The sequence below is a fragment of the Fistularia commersonii genome, chromosome 6 (genome assembly GCF_037954325.1).
Source record: "Fistularia commersonii isolate RoL2024-O1a breed Wild chromosome 6, RoL_Fcom_v1.0, whole genome shotgun sequence".
Lineage (NCBI taxonomy): Eukaryota > Metazoa > Chordata > Actinopteri > Syngnathiformes > Fistulariidae > Fistularia > Fistularia commersonii.
The window spans coordinates 8461282-8479925 of NC_141289.1; the positions used below are offsets into that span (position 1 = coordinate 8461282).

Sequence of the window (18644 nt, forward strand, 5' to 3'; positions counted from 1 at the left end):
ATTCCTAATGAAAAATAACAAAGACGCATGGAGGCAAGAGTTGGCCAAAGTCACTGGTAATGGCGTTGCTACTCTAACAGAGAGAGTGTCTGCTGTAAGTCGCCCCACTTTTTTGTCATCGCTTATGGTCTGCTATGCCGACTGACCAGGTTACTCATCGTCAGCTTCCTCCATGACCATGTTAGTGCCAGCTCTTTCCTCATCAGATGCTACAGGATAACATCCAACATTTCTTGCCTGTGGCGTTTCTTCAAGCAGGCTTCACTCATTTCCCGAGGATTTTGTCTGCTTGTGAAAGAAAACCGTAGGAACGTCGTTTGGCTTGAGTGTCCATTGAAAACTAGCAGCATCCGTCAGCTCTTTCAGCGGCTTAGCTCGGCTAAATGCGTCAAATGCAACCAGAGAGAAGAAGCGAGAACTTTGTAAGCTGTGTATATTTACAAGTAATGCCCCACTCCTTTCTGCTCTTCTTGTCCCTTGGAAAACTCTGGAGACTAGTATCAGTCCCTTTGTTTCCTTCAGGCTGGAATATGCGACCTAAAGAAGCACAATGTGGCATTATTACCGTACATACCTGTACAGTACCATATAGAGCAGACGTTAAATGTAGTGGAAAGCCAAAGTTAACACAATGCAACTTCCATACTCAACACGCATTGTGCTAGTAAAACAATGGCGGCCAAATGTTATAAATTGTGATTGTTAAAGAAATAACTCTTTGTGCATCTATACCTATTAGTCCTCCCAGGTAGGGTTACCTTTGAAATGCCTTTCAGTAATTCATGCTGGGACTGAATTAGCCAGTCCTGTGGTGTTTGTTTTCATTTAGTTTCATTAAATTTTGTCAAAAAATTGTGCAGTACATTGCTGTTTTTTCCTTCTCTCTCTCCCTTTGTTTTCTACACCAAAGGAGTTGCATTTAAATATTGTTGTGTTCTGCAATGACAAGAAAGGCTGTTCTATATAAATATATGTATACGTTCATGTCTATAGTATGTATGTGCAGAACATTCTTCCTTTGGTAAGCTGGTATGACATGTCTTCCTCTTGTTTCTATCTTGGCCTGGGTTGTAGTTTGACATAATATTGACAGACCCGGTGGATCGTCGGCTCCAGGTCCCTTTAATAAAACCCCGCCAAACAGTAAAAAAGCACTTATAAACCTGACAAGAGGCCAGTACAGAACATAAATGTAAACATGTCTAAAAATACACCATTCACATTTGGCAGTCCTCGAAGGGAACTCAGTGCTGTCCCACAATTGGTCCTCCATTGCTATGTGGAGTTAAATGAAATAATCAAAAAAATATGTGAAGCATAACTGGAGTTGACATTATTAGAGCTCAGAGTGAAGGCTGGACGTCGGGGCAGGAGTCGGGGAGCCGCGAGAAGAGCCGGGGGCCTTTTCAGACGGCAAGTCGTCCTCCCTGACGTCGGATTCCTCGGCGTCTTTGTTTTCTTCTCTGGCACTTTTCTGCTGAGCCCAGCCGGGCTCCTCCTCATCCATGACTGACAGGAAGTCGTAGAACTTGACGGCAGGAGGCCAGCTGTCCTCGCCCAGTGTCCCTGAGGAGAGGGAGCAGCGCAGACATCTCCACTTACAACTGGCTGGAAACCATGGCGGCCAATAAACACGTGTTCTGCGACTTACAATAAAATAAAACGACCACAAGAACATTTCAGACTACTTGGATAAAAGTTTATGGGGCTTATGGGGTTTATGGGGCGGGTTCTCCCCCTCCTCCTATGGCTCGATCCCTTCAGGTGTCCTGCCTCCATCTCGTCCTCGTCTCTCACACCAACTAACTTCCCTCCGACCATTAACATCCACTCTGGTCTTCCTCCAGACCTCCTGACAGACAGATCCTACCTCAGCACCCTCCTGACCGAGCTCCACTATTTCTCATTTCCAAACAAATGTATTCTCAAAGGCCCACTCCTGTAGACTTCATCAAGTGAGTTGCGAGTCTCTAACCATTCTCAGGCGGGTGTTGCACATTTGTGGCGTTTGTGGCATGTAATTTGAGCGACAAGAAACTAAACAATGTTACGAAATCACCGTCATCTTCAAATATAGAATTACAATTACGCAAAAAAAAAAACAGTAGGTTGCCGACCCCTGGTCTAGGGCACAAAAACAACAAATATCTTGAATATGAATGCCCCATGGAGTCACCATGCCGCTGTGCAGCTGCTCTTTTTGGCTCGATATTGCACATAATTCAAGTATTTGTGTCCCCATTAATCACTGAGACACGGATATTGAAAAAACAGGGATTGTGATGAAACACAACCATTTTGAGTGATTAAAAAATCGTTTTTTTTTTTAACAATTTTGTCACTTTTATTTTTACTTATTCTTTTAAAAATCTGTATTTTTTGTAAGTGTCTGTACAGTGTCCTCGAGTGTGCCTCAAATATTTATTCATTTATTAACATTCAAAAACCATTAGATGTGTCCGCTGCCATCCGTCAGGGATTGCAAATATTTTGTTGGAGTAAATAGCAGACAAGTCACGGCAAGACCGGCCTGAAGCCACTGCTACTGCAGAAAACTACTCGGTATGAAAGGTCAAAGGTTCACGCCTGTGGACGGTTTAAATTTACCTAATCTATCACCACGGTCATTTAAAGACCAGTTTACATTTATTACCCCTCTTAGCTGTGAGCTCCGTGTAAATACCTTTTGAATTCCCCTGGACAGAGCGAGACTTCCGCAAGCGCGAGTCTGTCACGGTTTTATTCATATTTATAGACCGTGTTGACGCTATTTAGAGATGAAATCAATCAATCTAAATTTATTGGAGCTCAAATAGTGACGTGCCTCCTTTTTATTCGCATAAAGGAATAGTCAGACAGGTCGCACTAATCATTGTTTGGTAATGTGACTGTTCGTAGATGAAAACAAATGAAGGTTCTGCAAAAGACAGAACTAGAATAACTGGGTTTGTGAGCGAGTCACAACACCGTGTGAGAGCAAATTAAGAAATTATTCTCGGGAGCGGGAATCACGCTGACAATTTGATTTTATTACCCAAAAGAAGCTGCTCATTTCTCGCCAAAGACCCTCATCCAATGCCATTTAGCGGCAGCTGCAGCTGAGATTTTACTACCTTACATGAAGAGCTGATATTTGCTCTCCACTGGGAAAGTACTTTATACTAGATAGCATAGCATAGATGGATGACTTCATCAAGAGGTATATCAAAAAACAATGAAAGTAAGAAAAATTGAAAAAACTAAAAAAATATATCTTGCATTAACCTATTCAGACACAACCATGCAAGGCGCTAACCAGGCCATCGGGAGTAACTTGGGGTTCGGTGTCTTGCCTGAGAATACTTCCGAGAATCGAACCGCCAACTCCGTGACCGCAGGGAAGTCCTGCTCTGCTGGCTGAGCCGCAGCCGCCCCCCGAGGATACTATTTTTACCGCAATTAGAGGGAGCGGAGAGGGGAAATGACGCAGAAAAAGGAGCCGGAATACGGATATATTTCAGATCTTTCCTGCATGCATGATGATGGAGGCACTGACTCATTGCAGGAGAGCGTCTATTAGCGGCCTCTCGAGGTTTCTGGGATGGCAGACGCTCACATTAGAGAGACTCCTTATTCGTGTTTTTTTAATGGCGGTTTTCCCTCCATCTGACAGTGAGGCAGCACACAGACACCGGACCCGGGAAGTGAAATGCAATACGACCACGCCCCAGACGGATAGCGGCGCGTCGAAGCATCCGGACGTCGGAGAGGTATTTTCCCCCAAATGATATCGCTGCTCCGTGCTTTTACCGTATTTCTACAGGTACAATATTTGTGCCGCGTTCATTAATACGCAATTCATGACGGTCAATTAGTCATGATTAACGAGAAGGATTATGAATGAATATGTGCTCAAGAGACAAATTGCATTGGCAATGTGATACAAACATTACCATTCGCTTCTACTTTACTGTCTTCTTACCTGCAGGGAACTCGCTCCCTTCTTCCACTCGCTGCAGCCACTGCAGGACAGACGGGGCCAGCATGGGGCTGCTGGGCGGGAAGCGGTAGACTTCTTTTCTGCTGGGCAAATGAGTGAGAACCAGGGTGGGGAGCGGGGGAAGAGAGCCCAGGTAGGACTCGAGGACCAACACGCCAGCCGGGGTGTGGCCGCTGTGAAACAAATCAAATGATCTGAAGGTTATGAATGTTTATGGGAAATTAGGATTACCGATTGTATTAAATGACAAAGGCTACACACAGGTGGATCCAGCAGGGAAGGTAAGGCTTCATCTTCCTCCCACCCAAGTCCACCAAACCTCTCATTTCTTCCAGCAGCACCCGGGTCTGCCTCTGACCGAACTCGTCCTCCTCCTCTCCGACAAACAGGACAAGGAGGGCTTTGCCCCGGCTGAGGAAGCCCGGCAGGTTTTCCACCGTCAGTTCGGGCTGGAGAAACAAAGTTAGATACGGGAAGATGACAGCGAGGCTAATACGCTATTAACCCTCATATTATGTTAAGGGTCAATTTGACCCATTTGACCCATTGACCCAATGGGTCAAATTGACCCTTAACTTAATATGAGGGTTAAGCACTGTTCAAAACAAGACAAATGAGCTGTGTTAAAACAGATCAAATATTGAGCCTGGAATTTGGAAATAAAAGATTTCTTTAACGCTTCCCTGCGGCAGCCCCTCAGACAGTTTGTATACAAAGGCAGCGTTGAGGTTTTGCATTACGGAATTCAATGTGAGCTGACTGAACATCTTGACGGAGGCCGGCGTGAACCGTTTAAGAACTCCATGAAAACACATATGGTGCCCGTTACAGGACCCACTGAGACTTTATTACAAATACGGTGGAGATTTTTATCAACCCAGGTTGGAAAACTTCTGGATTTTAATTAGGGCTGCTTTTCATTTTACCGCTACTCAAGTGGAGTGTGTGTTCCAATAAATAAACTGGTGATGTCTGGATGGATTCACAGAAGCGCATGGCATGGGAAGGCTGGGGAGACGCGTGGTTTGAATTACCAGTGGATGCAGCAGAGCCGCATTAATATCGGAGATCAGCTCCTCGGCAGACGAAGACAGAGACATTTTGGAAGGATGACTGAGAGTTTTCCAAGATGGAAACGCCAAAATGAGTGGAAGGTCTGCGTTGAGATCTGCAGCCCTGAAGCAACACACACACACACATACACAGGGCATATGTACCGATACATCTCAAATACCGGTTACAGTGACAGTCGGACATTATTCATCTGAATATAATATCTTTATATCTGAACTAATGATTTGTGTGAGGTGGATTGTGACCACGGGCTGTTGTCCTTGTTGTTTCTGATGTGAAAAACACATTCTACGATTAATACATTATATATCAACAGACCTTTACATTATTTAATAGATTTTCATTTTAATGCAGATGTCCTGGTCTGTTAGTTGCACTGTGTGAAGACACCAAAGCAGATTTACTCTCTAAGTAATCATTGATATACGGCAAACTCAGATGATGACAATTGAAAGGAGGATATACTCTTATGCAATCCCCCAGAGACAATGTATCGCTCTGCTGGGACCTGAGCAGTTTCTCGTTCACAAACGTACGGACGTAGAGACGATGCGTCGGCTCCGTCTGCTAACTTTTAAACATCACATTAACCAGCGACAGAACTGCTTGTGCTCTCATCCGCTCTGATTGGCCCGATTTAGATGGCGCCTCATCGTACCTTGTTGAGATAAGACCTGATTTGGTGTTTCAAACTCAGCCTTGGAGGGAAACCTCGAAGTGCCGCCCAATAGCTGTTACCATTTCTCCGCCAGGCCGTCGGTGAGGAGCCCCATCAGCAGCTGTCCTCGTAATGCCTCTGCTGCCTCAGTAAACAGTCGCAGACCTGGCAAGATGGGAAGGCATCATATGAGATGTCATCACCCTTCAATATCTTGCCTTTTCGAATGAACCACTTTAGACAGTGTACATTTCCTCTCTTTAATTCAACGGAAAAAGGCAGTGTCCTATGACAGCAGGAGCTGCGTATAAACAATAAATAAAGAAGTCAACACTAAATCTGACTGGGCAAAAATAAGGACTGTGAACTGTGTTTACCTAAAAGGCAAACATTTAGCAGCTGTGTTGACATGTCAGAGCAGTGTTAACCTGGTGTGCAGCATCTAAACATTTGCATTCCAAACAAGATACAACAACCTGTGAGGAAAAAAGAAAGGGCAGCAGATTTAGTCATGGGTTCAGCATCTAACCTGCATGCGTTTGCGTCTTAAACAGCCCGAGGACTCTGTCGGGCTTGTACCCCGCTGACTTGGGATCCATCGCTTCCTGGAGAAATGACGATACTTCATCTTGGGTGGACAGTGGTACTGGGGAGGAAGGCCGGCTCCTGGTTGGATGAGAAAGTTTATGCCAGGGGTGAACAAACTTTTTGCATAGAGGTCCATATTTGGTGTGTGAAAATGTGTGAAGGACGACCGTTCAGCCTGACATTCTTTGAACCATTAACATTAAATGCAAATGAATTTTTCATTATTTTTTATGACAAAATACATACTTTTCATGTCTTAATGCAGAACACAAATTTAAAGTTTTTATCAAAATCACTCATTTTTGAATATCACATAGAATGAGAAAAAGTCTGTCTGGGGAAAAAAAAAACTTTTCAGAAAGATTAAACATATCTAGGTTCATTTGAAACATAATGATGTCTTTTAAATGTCGTCATTTTTGAAAAGGGCTGGAAAGGATCCCACAATGCCCTTTGACTCTTGTGACAAGGGTCAAAGTTTCACGCACAAGTGTAATCACAGGTCTACTGCCATCTGCTGGTGAATTATAAAATAGCTTCTTTTTTTTTACAGGATGCAAGCCGGTGTAAATTTGAACATGGGCTGCATTTGGCCCACGGACCGAACTTTGGACAGGTGTGGTTTATACAAACAAAAGGGTCACTTGTGAGCTAGAGTCTAATAATCAGAAATTCAAATTCAATCATCTGTTTGTTCAGACCTGGACATTTTACACCCCACGGACAGCATTTTTTGCCGTCCCTGGCCTGCCTGCATGAGGTCAACCGAAAAAACACATTCATTCTGTTGATGTTATACAAGTGTCTTGCTTTAATTTAGAATTCAGCGTTTTTTGTTGTTTTTCTAATGTTAAGACGCACATATTTACATCTATGACATGTGAATTGAGACGATTGATGTTAGCCAGTTTACCCCTCGAAATGTCAGCTCCCGGTAAAAAAAGGAGTTGATGCTAAACGCCACATCTTCAACAAAAAAAAAAGAACTGCTAAATATTTATTTATTGAAGCCAAAAGTAAAGCGTATAAGGATTACAATTTGAATCGCCACTACCTGACTAAGCATGAAGAAGGATACAAAGACTTGTCTGATGAAGCTAGTCGGATATTTTGCTAGCAAAACCGCAAAACAAGGGTATTTTTATAAAGCTTTGCACACCAAGAAATGCAGCTTTCAAGGCAACTTATGCCATATCCCACAAAATCGCCAGAAAAAGCAAGCTATTTAGGGACGGACAGTTTACCAGAGAGTGTTTGTTGGAATCTGCAGCGGTAATATGCTATCATATAACACTAATACAAAGCACTTTTTGCTTTTTGCATAAAGTTGATCAATTTTATATTTCTAGCATACTGCTAAACACTATTTTAGTGTATGTGAAGGTCAACGCTAGAGACCTTCTGAGAACACTGATGTCATGATTGATTTTGTTTTGTTTGTATTGTTTATTTTATGATTGCGATAACCAGTAGCAGCTAATCAGGATATGTAATTTACTGCCTTTTACAATGGGACATAATTCTTTTGAGCTATAATAAGTTTAAGTTATCATCAGTTCAGCCCTCCAATACCGTTCAGGTTTCTCATATGGCCCCTTGTAAAAACATATTGCCCACCCCTCATTTAAATCAACAAAAAAAAAAAGATATAAATATAATATGAAGGCAAATGCTGAGAAAATGGTGAGTCAGAGAGAAATGGCAGTTTGGTCTGACTGGTTTCATTGCTGGACAGACGGGTCAGACCGCAAGATCAGGACTTAATGAAATGCAACGGATCAAATCAAGGGGCTGATCATGGGATAGAAATCTTCTCTTCGGTGAAAGATAACTGAAGAGAAGACTGAGCATCAACATTAGCAATAACCCCTGTGAGTCTGATGCAAACTCAGTAGCTTCATGTTGTAGGTTATTTTTGAGGTGCAGTAATGCGTGACCCAAACCAAGAAGCCCATTTAGCTACAGAAGGAATAGTTTGCACTTGTTTATACACGACTAAGCTCATACATGTTAGTGATTATATCTGGCAGTAAAGAAAAATAGCAGGTTTTAGAGAGGTCTGGAGGGAGGAAGTCACCTGTTGCCCCCTCTCTAGTTCTGAAAGCACTGATCTGTGTTAAATACATTGAGACCCCCTTTTGTTTCTCATTTGTGTGCTCATCTACCAGTTTTTTTGTCCAGTGTAGCTGCACTGCTGTCCAAGAAAAACATCCCCGCAGGGACGAAAAAGGTTGTTTTGCCTTTTCTTGATTTTTCTCTTCAGCCATATCAGTAAATCTTGCCAGTGGCAAAGGATTTACCGCATGTTTTTAAACGCACATGGACTGGATTCTATGTAAAAGGGGGATTAAGTGCTTTGCTTATTCCCAGTTACTGTATTTCCTGTTTTGAATGACAAATCTAAGGCCTATGTGACTATGTGCTTGACTTTCACAAAGACTAGACACACACATGCACACAGAAATGAGGCAATATCCCTTAAACAAGTTCATATCATTGTCCTATTTCCAAAACTCACGCTGTATGTTAACTGAACTCAAAAGTTCTGTAAATTGGTTTCTGCAAATACCCCTTAAACGAGCTAAATGTGAGGTAAATAAACTTTTGAATGTTACCTTCAAATACAGCCAAGGTTTACAACTATGGCTTTCACAAGAGCTTTGACTTCTTAAATTACATTTATCTTCACCCAACAGACCACAAAATACTTTTAGGTTCAGGATCCATGATTAGGACATGTCCAGTATATTTAGTTCTACATCATTAATTTAAACCCCTTGATACACAGTGCTCTGGACTACGGCACTTCTACTGCAGGAAAATAAGATTAGCATCTCATTTCTAATATTGCACTGATTAAAAATCAAACTTAATGAGCACTTCTCAGAGGATAATGGCTTGAATATGAAGTAAAGAGATCTCACAACATAATGAAGCGATGGAGTGCTCTGCTTCCAAGCATTCCTCTGTACTCTCGCACGGCTCCATGAGGGCGAAGCAGCAAGATATTGGGGAAGGCCGTAATTGGCTGGAACAGGATGGGGAGGCCGTTACTGAGCTGAGCAGCACAGAGGTCCGTCCACTCGCCGCAGTCAACAGCGCCCATCTGAACGTCGTCCACCTCCGAGTCTGAGTACAGAGAATAACCGATATGGTCGTGAAAGCCACCTATTTTCAGCCCCTTGCGTATCAAGTATGGTATCATCAAATATAACAGTTTGAAATACAGTAGAACCAGCCTTAGGACAGAGTTTGCGATCATATTTTGAATCGAGCGGCGAACAAGCCTCTGTGCACGAACACACAAATAAACTCACAGGCTTTTCTGCATTATGGTGCAGTCGTGCATGGCACTCTGTTGTTAACATTGTTCATCGCTTTTTTGTTATTTTCAGTAAGTTAACCCTAATTATGGCTCCTAAAAAAGTGAGAAGTGCCTGTGGTGTTAAGACATAGTTAAGAATTACAGTCTATCTGAAGAAAGAAATAATAGCTAAACGTGAGAGTGGTTTTCGTGTTTACAGATCTCGCCAAGCACTACGACATGGCTAAGTCAACCATTTGCACTATCCTGATGAACAAAGATGCACTAAAGACGGCTGATGTGGCTAAAGGGTTGACTATGTTAATGAAGCAAAGGTCACAAATCTTTGTTTGGATTGATGAACGACAACTAGCTGGAGATAGCGTTAGCGAGGGTTTTGCATGCTGATTTATTCAACTACAAGTGCTGTCAAGAAAAGACAGAACCCGGAAAAACAGCAAAAATCAAGGTTACAGGACTGTCTCAGAAAATTAGAATATTGTGATAAAGTTCTTTATCTTCTGTAATGCAATCGAAAAAACAAAAATTACTTTTTCATCATATTCTAACATTTTGAGATAGGATTTTTGAGTTTTCTTAAGATGTAAGCCATAATCAGCAATATTTCAGTTGATTTGTAATGAATCCAGAATGTATAACATTTTTGTTTTTGTAATTGCATTACAGAAGATAAAGAACTTTATCACAATTTTCTAATTTTCTGAGACAGTCCTGTATGTTTAATTCCTGTCTATATCTATTTTAAAAGTTTCAAAAGTGTGCAGTATGATTTTTGGGCTGGATAACGGATCAATGGGATTTTCATTGATGATTCGGTTCGGAATGGAGACAGAGAACAAATTAAATTCGTAGGCTGAGGTTCTACTGTATCCATAAACACACCACAGCATACTTATCTCCTTTACCTGCAAGTCTCTCCGCAACTTCAATGAATGAGCTGAGAACAGCCATTGAAACAGCGTCCCCTAGTGGTGACATATAAACACAACAACTTCCAGTCACAATTATTTTCACACTTTAAGTGGAAATTAGCTTTAGCTAAACCCCATTCAAGGCCTCTCTTCTAAATTAAAATGGAAAAATGAAATGCAATCTTAAGCACTGAGAAGTGATGCGTTCCTGGCAGAGACGATGTCCTCGAACAGCAGAGGGACTTACATTTGACGTAGTAGAGCACCACTGTCAGGCTGCTTTGTGCTACTGCGGCGTGGAAGTTCTCAGAGGTCAGCTGGATCAGCGAGTCCAACATGTTGTGCAACATGTCACCTCGATTTTCATACACGGAGGCGGCGATTTCATCCTCCAGTGTGCCTGTGGACCGACACACAAGCACATAAATACACGCACATCCTCACTCATCCACTAATTAATGGCAACCATGTATTCTGATTCACCATCGGACTGGTCTTCATCCTCATCATCCTCCGCACCTTCCTCCTCTTCCTCATCCTCCTCATCTTTCTCCTGGTATAAGAAGAGCTCAGACACCTCGTTAAAGTTGCGTAAGGTCAAATACTTCACCTCGGGCCCCTGGAAGGGAACGCAAACACACAAACCAAGTGTGAAATACAAACGTGTTCATCTAAATGAGAACTGTGTCATTTGGGAAGGTGTGTAACAGTCATACCCTCTCAGGCAGCCTGTAAGCAACATTATATTCATTGGGAGTTTTCACTGCAGGACTCTTCCTAATATCACACACAGACAAAGAGAGAGGCGTAAAGTTCAGAAAGTCCATTAAAAGTGAGCTGGAGCTGGATACCTTGTGTCATCAGTTATCAACCAAGGTGTGTGATATGTGCAAGCCGTTACCCCTCACCTGTGCACAAGTACCGTCAGAGCGAGGCCGCGGAGTCTCCAGGCCAGGGCGGTGGCCGTGTCCCGGTCCACATCCTCGGTCCCAGGATGAGAGAAGAGGAAGAGCTGGGGGGTCAGCTGGTATGGGAACTGGGGGGCCGGGACAGCAGAGGGGTCTTCATACACTTCAGACTGAGGGTGAGAGTGACATAGACAAAAAAATTGCAATACTGCGGGTCACCTCTACCTTTGGAATATTATCTTCTGTTCAATACTAATAAAAATGTCATTTTTTCCACACGAAACAATTAATCATGAGCCTGCTTCCACATCTACACTTGTATCTATGAGGGTGATTAGTCAATAGCTATGGCAATATAGTGCCATCAAATTGCTGGATATTTATCCAATGGTTGCATGTCTCTACAGGACAGGTGAATGAGTGACTGAATGGTTGTCTATATGGCATGTGAATCAGAGTTAATAGTTGTTTGTCAATATGATGTGAATGAGAGTGGATGATTTGTCTCTACCTGACGTATGAATGAGAGAGTGAATGGTTGTGTGTCTGTAGGGTGAGCGGATGTTTGTCTCTATATGTGGCCCTGTGATCAGGTTGAACCCCTCCCCTCGCCCAATGACAGCTGCGATGGGTCCAGCCCCCCTGTGACCCCTCCTTTACCACAAGAGGAACCTCCATGAGCTGCAGGAAGGCATGGAGGCTGAGCGTGGACAGGGGCCTCCTCATCTGTGTCAGGGGGCAGCGCTCTGTGTTGGTGGGGGTCGCGACCCGTGCGTGGGAGCTGCAGTGCAGGACCCACACTCCGGACGAGGGCAGGGATTCATTCATGCTGACCGAGGGATGGAGAACAACACCAATTCATCTTTTGACTTGTTGAAATGGATTTATTGACCTGGCTGAGACAGTTGACGAGACATGATGAAACAATATTCTAAAAGCAATACAACCTTTATATTTGTTTTCTTTACTCTTTTCAGGTTTTCCTTTCAACCACCACCCGAATCTATTGTGTGAACCAGGGAACAAAAATAACTGGAAGCTATTCAAGTAACACTAATTTCATTCATTCATTCAACACTTCTCTTTTTATATTTTGTATTCTATTGTTTATATTGTAAGATTCATGATGCATAGCATTTATTGTCACATGCACAGTGAAGAAACATGTTTCCTTGCACACAGACTTTGGTGTCTGCAGAGCATTTGGATATGTGATGATAGGAAGAGTGTAAAGTTTATTACATTATCATTATTATAAATATTACTATAGATATGAATATTATAATCAGACAGACAGATAGACAGCTCTGCTTAATTGCAGAAATTATACTGAATATGAATTTCATCTGATTTGCGAACACCTTAAATACAATTGTTTCATTTAAGGGGTGCGGGAAATGTTTTATGTTAAACTATAGTAACTTAAATTGATTCCTTGGCCTCATTTTTATTGGATACAAATGTTTAGACATCTATCATAACATGTCCTGCAGTACCATCAATCCGCAGCCAGTCGAAAAAAAAACAACATGGCATCATGTCTGGGTCAAACGTAAGATTTGATTGTATCCTCCACGAACAACGATGTGATTCAACCTCCACGCCCATAACAGAGAACCAATGTAGGAGGAAGGACCTACCCTAAGTATTTCAAGACAGGGCCTCCGGTAATGAGGATGAATTGGTATTTTGATCCATACACGTAAGCGGTCTCCATTATGGATCTGTGCTCTGGAGCAACACAGTAAGAACCAACAACACAATTAATGCATCACATTGACAAGACAATTGATTTAGTGGGTGGTCTGCGACTTTGACTTCCCCTAGCTCTCATGTGAAACAAAACAGACCTGGAGAAGTTATCTGAGTTAATAAATACCACATTAAACCATTTTTCTGTCTCTCCGCTTGTCTTGAGTTTCCTCACCTTGAGTCCCCAGACTGCTGACGTAACCCAGCACAATATCCCTCTTGCCTCTGGCAGTTTTCTCCATGGCCAGGAGGTCATTGTCTGAGTGGACGTACTTGACCTCGTCGCGCAGGATGGCGCTGCAGGAGAAGGACAAGGAGACATAACATTGCCTTCATATCAAGGCTGCACACAACATGAAGGATGAGGCAGGTCTCTTAGATTTTTATTTTTTCTCCCCGTCAAGAAATATGATGAAAAGACAGAAACAAGCAATTGTCTCGGAAATTTCAGACTCTGTTTACCCTGGCTTGGGACTTCAGTATTGAAGTCCCTCAGAGCAGCGGGATATCGCAATTTCTACTGATGCACCTCTTTACGTGATTAATTGTAATAAAGATGAATTGGGCTTTACACACATTAATTACAGCTATTCCTGGGATTGTTTTATTGACAACTCCAATTTAGTAGGAGTTTCCTCAGCAATATTGAATATAAATATGTATTTTTTCAATTAAATAAAAAGTGAGCTGATGCGATTAATAAATGCCAAACTAGTCATGCATATGAGGTAATGCTATAGTTTACGTGACGATTAAAGCTAAACATTTACTTAATTCTATGGATTAACACTTTCATCTGTAACAAGTGCTAAGTGCTAGTCCTTTGCTGTGTTTATTCTGACACAATGCACAAATGGACGTTAATTACAAAAAAACAGTGATTTTGGACCACTTTCACTTAAATGCAGCACATCATTTAAACAATCATTTAAACCATTTCCCAAGCATGGGATCATTAAACTACATTTCATCTCATCTTATATCATCTCATCATGCCAGGCTTCATTCATTCATTCTGGAACCTAGTTCAACCTAGACCAGTTGGCATTCAGAAACTGCATAAATAAGAATAACTGCCATCTCAAATGGGAGTCTACTTAACAGAAATAATCAAGGCTACTTGTATTTAATCCATAAGTTTTGTGCTTTTATAATTAAAGGACCATTAAATGAGAAATGCAGCAGAAATGACTAGTGCACTTTGGCCCTGATGACCAAAAAATTCATATAAGAAGACATTTGAAAATCTTAACATGAATAAGGGTGCAAATGTATAAAACAGACTTGATAACAAAGGGGACACTTTGTGAAAAAAGGCTATTTATCAAATAAATGAGCCATCAAAAAATTAGGCAATCACTGTTATGTTTAACTTGAAAACTATTGCTCTTAAAGCAGGATTTGAAAAATTTGATACTTCATCACTAGTATTAGGCCGGAAGTTGGTGCTGAAAGCAAAGTTTGACAAAATAAAACAGGGATTCAGCACATTTAGTCCTCAGTGGGAATGGCAGATGGAAGAGTAATGCAGCCACCTTGTGGCAGCATTGGTGGAGCCATTTTCCTGAGGATGAAGGGACGATAACCATAAGATGGCTGGTGGGGGGGAAAGATGAGATTTGTGGAAAAGAAATGCCCCTTTTAAGATCATATAAAATATCTCAAGCTGACCACCTCCAGAGACGGAGAGGGGAACACTTGACAACACTCAAAACACGTCCTGAAATCTAATTGGTGTAGTTGAGCATTGTGGTGTCTCTCAAAAACAAACCAATGAAACAAGAGCTGATTTTCCCATTGTGTGTTTGTTTTCAACATGATCGCTTTGCCGAAGGACCTGAAACTTGCAGGAAAACTACTGTTGCTCTGCTTCAGCTGGGCACTAATAATATTTCAGAGGTGCCATTGGGGAGGCAATGTTCCTTTAGTTAATAACCCCAGGTGAGCAAGGTTAAATAACATATAGTAATACATATGAAATTAATATTATTGTTATTATTACTATAACTGTACCATTGTCCTATATTACTAAAGAGTGCCTGAAAAGAAAATAGTAGTTGGACCTGGATAATGGTGCTTCTTCATTTGAATTTAAGTGTGTTATCCAATTTCTTCCAGTCATTATTCCCACAATAACTATTCAATCTTAATCAATCCTTTCCTGCATTTGTATCTATCCTTTATACTGCTTCAGGTTCTTCATAATCCAAATACAGAAGCTCTTGCTAAACATCATTAATAAATAAATACCCATTTACACTTTGGTTCCAGTCTCCCTCTGCTGAACTGCTATGGTGGAAAATAACCACTGTGGAGAACCGACCAAGCACCGAAACCCTAACTCTCCCCCGGGGAGGGGTTTATTGCAGAGCGAGGAGGGGACCCAGCTGGCACTGTGAGCCGAGAACCAAGAAGGGATGGTAGATGACACTACCTCAATGACCCGGTCCCTGACAAAGAGCTTTTCCCCTCACCTGGCTAACTTGGGTTCGGCAGAAACATAAAGGTATTTGCTTTGTAAGTGTTCTATATTTTTCTTCTTTTTCCTCTCGTGAGAGGAGTTGTTTCAATTTTCTGCCTATCGCTTCCTATAAATTTCACAAACAATAACGATGGCAAGAATTTAATTGAGAATAAACTATTTTGAATGGTCAGAAATTAAGTGGTCAGAGTAAGGATGCCCTTCAAGGTCATCCAGGATCTACACACAGCAGGGGGAGGCCTGGATGATAAGTATCAGTCAAAGAACTATATAACATTCAACACGGTTTACTTACAACAAGACTTCAGAGACTATGGAGTTGACATCAAACACAGTGTCCAAATCAAAACTCAAGAACTCCTTACCATTCCTGAGAGAGAAAAAAAATAATTGTGACAGACCATGACGATAATAATGTTTCTTTTCACACTAATATCAGACAACACCATGTTCAAGATTTGAGATTCAGAGTTTATTGTCATATGTACAGTCAGGAAACATGTGTGCCTGTATAATGAAATTCTTATTTTGCTGTCCACAGTGATGCAGATAGCAACAAGAAAACAAAAAAACAATAAATGATGAGCATATCATTGCAATGAGAAGTAAATAGTGCAAAGCAACATACCTGAACAGGTATGCTACATGCAGCACCCGTTGGTCTTTGGCACAATATGAAGGAACCTGCTCCTTATTGCAGTCGATCTGAACAAAATGAAAAAGGGCACAAAATGAAACCACCTGTCTAGTTTCATGTGAATCCAGAACAATCACCCAATTATTCAACCACAATCTGACCACTCACTGCAAAAACCCTCCTTTCCGCTATGAATGACCATGCCAACATCTTTTCAATACAAAATTCTGTGAAATTTATCAAACTTTGTAAAAGTTACCTTGCCAACCAGTATCCCATAATCCCGTAGAACCTCAGCTGACTTTTCCAACTCAACCAAGAATAGAGAGATGGTTGGTGAGACTGGGGGTATGAGAAGAGAGGCACATAGTTACTCTTCATTTAAAAAAAAAATATCATTGGCAGCATTCTGTTAGTAGTCCAGAGTGTTCTGCAGTGTATTTTTCTGACTGATGCTTATATTTGACCAACACTGAATTTTCTTTGATTCGGTTGATGTTCACTCAAAATAAATGAAAATAAATCCCCCTTTGGAATTCTGTCACAAAACCAGGTTTGGCAACTTGATGATGGGGTGTATAAAATCTGGACAAATATAAATATATGTTTTGTAAACAATCAACACAATTTTTGCTGTTTTACTGACCAAAAATATTTTCAATTCATTCTTGGAATTAAAAAAAAAATTGCACAACCAACGAAACTCCATTTCTGAATAAAATAACAACCCAAGCGGTTGAATGTAGTACATTTCCACAATAATGCATTGTCTGAAATGCTGATAAATTGAGTTATATGTTTGTGACACATTGCACAGCCTACCTTGGTGCTCAAAATAGATGAAAATCATTTTTCCCGAATGCACTTTTGCAAGGAAGTCCAGGGCTGTGTATTGAATGGGGTCTGAGATGTTGGCCTGATCTGTGCATCCCCCTGAGATCATCCACAGTGTGAAAACAGCCACGTTTATCCACATCATGTTTCTTACGAGCTGTGGGGAAATGTTGGGAAATGTATTGATAAACAAATCGTGTGCAAAGAGGGAAAGAGACAGAAGGAGGGAGGGAAAGGAAAGGAAAAACATTAGTATTATTACTGTACAGGAATATGTATTATAGAAGTATAACGCTACAATTTGTGAATGACAGAGGTAGAAAAAGGAGCTTGACATAAACACACCGAATTATTTCTTTAAATATACAGACTAGTTTTATTTGGTCCCTGAAATGAATTTAAAAACATAAATAATGCTAAGTTACCTGAGGTTAGCCAAAGGCAGTCGAGGGTAAAATGTTGTTTTTCCAGATGCCAGGAATACTTGAATCCAAATTTAAACATGTGGAATGCAGGAAAATACATGAGAGTAAAAATGTTATCAGGTAACTTCGCATTCAAGTGTAAAATAAATGATATATTAAAAAAAAACTCGATTTCAGCTTGTGTTAGGTATGTGACGATGGTTGGTTAGCATGCACGGCTAGCAGCCACTTGCTCTCCATTTATGGCTTGATTAAAGCTCTTGTGAAAACCACACAATAGTGCGTGGAGCCATGTCCGAGGGAGAGAAAAAAAACGAAATATAAAGTTATTTTCCAAAGTTATTGTTCATTAAACATGAGTAACGTAAGGTCTCGCGTTCATTTTAAACTGTCAATACACCGAATTCAAGTGACTCGCTTTTCCTGTTATCGGGAGACAAAATATGTAGCCAATCAGTCCGATGATAATTAAATAATCTAATATTGAATAAAACACATAAATATCAAAGGTATTTGATATGAAAACACAATCGTAATGAATAAATGTAATTTATTATCTATTTATATATTTGATTTTAAGACCAAGATGAAAGTTACCGATCATATATATGTATCTATATGTCATAGAAACAGATACTGTACTTCCCCCTATCCAAAAGAAGTTACGTGATATACCACTGGAATATTTAAATGGGTATAAATGCAATAACGTGTACGTCAGCATGATGCTTTTACTTCGAAAAAATTCCGGTTATCCACAGATCGGCGCTGTCTCTCATCTTACTTAACCTTTCTGGAAGTTGTTTTGAAGGCTGCTTTTTGCAAGAGATACCCACGTGTTTCTTTGAGCCAATGGAATCATAGAACAAATTTGAGTTTGCTTCCTGACCAGTCATCGTGCTGAGGGGGGCGGAGCATTTGACAGTTGACATCATCACCGGCCTATGGAGTGCGACAATCGCGGAGGCTGGGCAGCAAAACTAACCAATGAGTTGACGGGAGGTGAAAATGGGCGTGACGAAGGGCCACTGGCGAGACTTAGTAGGACACTGTCTGATTTCTGCGGCTCCG

The 18644-nt window shown here is 41.2% G+C and overlaps 1 protein-coding gene across 2 annotated transcripts; it reads right to left on the minus strand.

The window, feature by feature from the left end:
- Window positions 1–1106: 1106 nt before the first annotated feature.
- Window positions 1107–17980, minus strand: txndc16 (thioredoxin domain containing 16). 2 transcript variants are annotated; one of them, XM_086147965.1, is made up of 20 exons: window positions 17574–17980; window positions 17137–17305; window positions 16574–16656; window positions 16306–16382; window positions 15973–16047; window positions 13371–13492; window positions 13084–13174; window positions 12104–12272; window positions 11444–11613; window positions 11252–11312; window positions 11019–11154; window positions 10783–10935; window positions 10530–10589; window positions 9224–9428; window positions 6241–6377; window positions 5792–5876; window positions 5014–5155; window positions 4241–4428; window positions 3962–4152; window positions 1107–1566 (listed from the first exon to the last, which is right to left on the minus strand). In XM_086147965.1, exons 2-20 carry the CDS (start codon window positions 17291–17293, stop codon window positions 1337–1339), a joined length of 2532 nt encoding a protein of 843 aa, XP_086004091.1. In that variant the 5' UTR covers window positions 17294–17305; window positions 17574–17980; the 3' UTR covers window positions 1107–1336. The 2 variants fall into 2 exon arrangements, with proteins under 2 accessions (XP_086004091.1, XP_086004092.1); XM_086147966.1 differs by lacking the exon at window positions 15973–16047.
- Window positions 17981–18644: the final 664 nt, after the last annotated feature.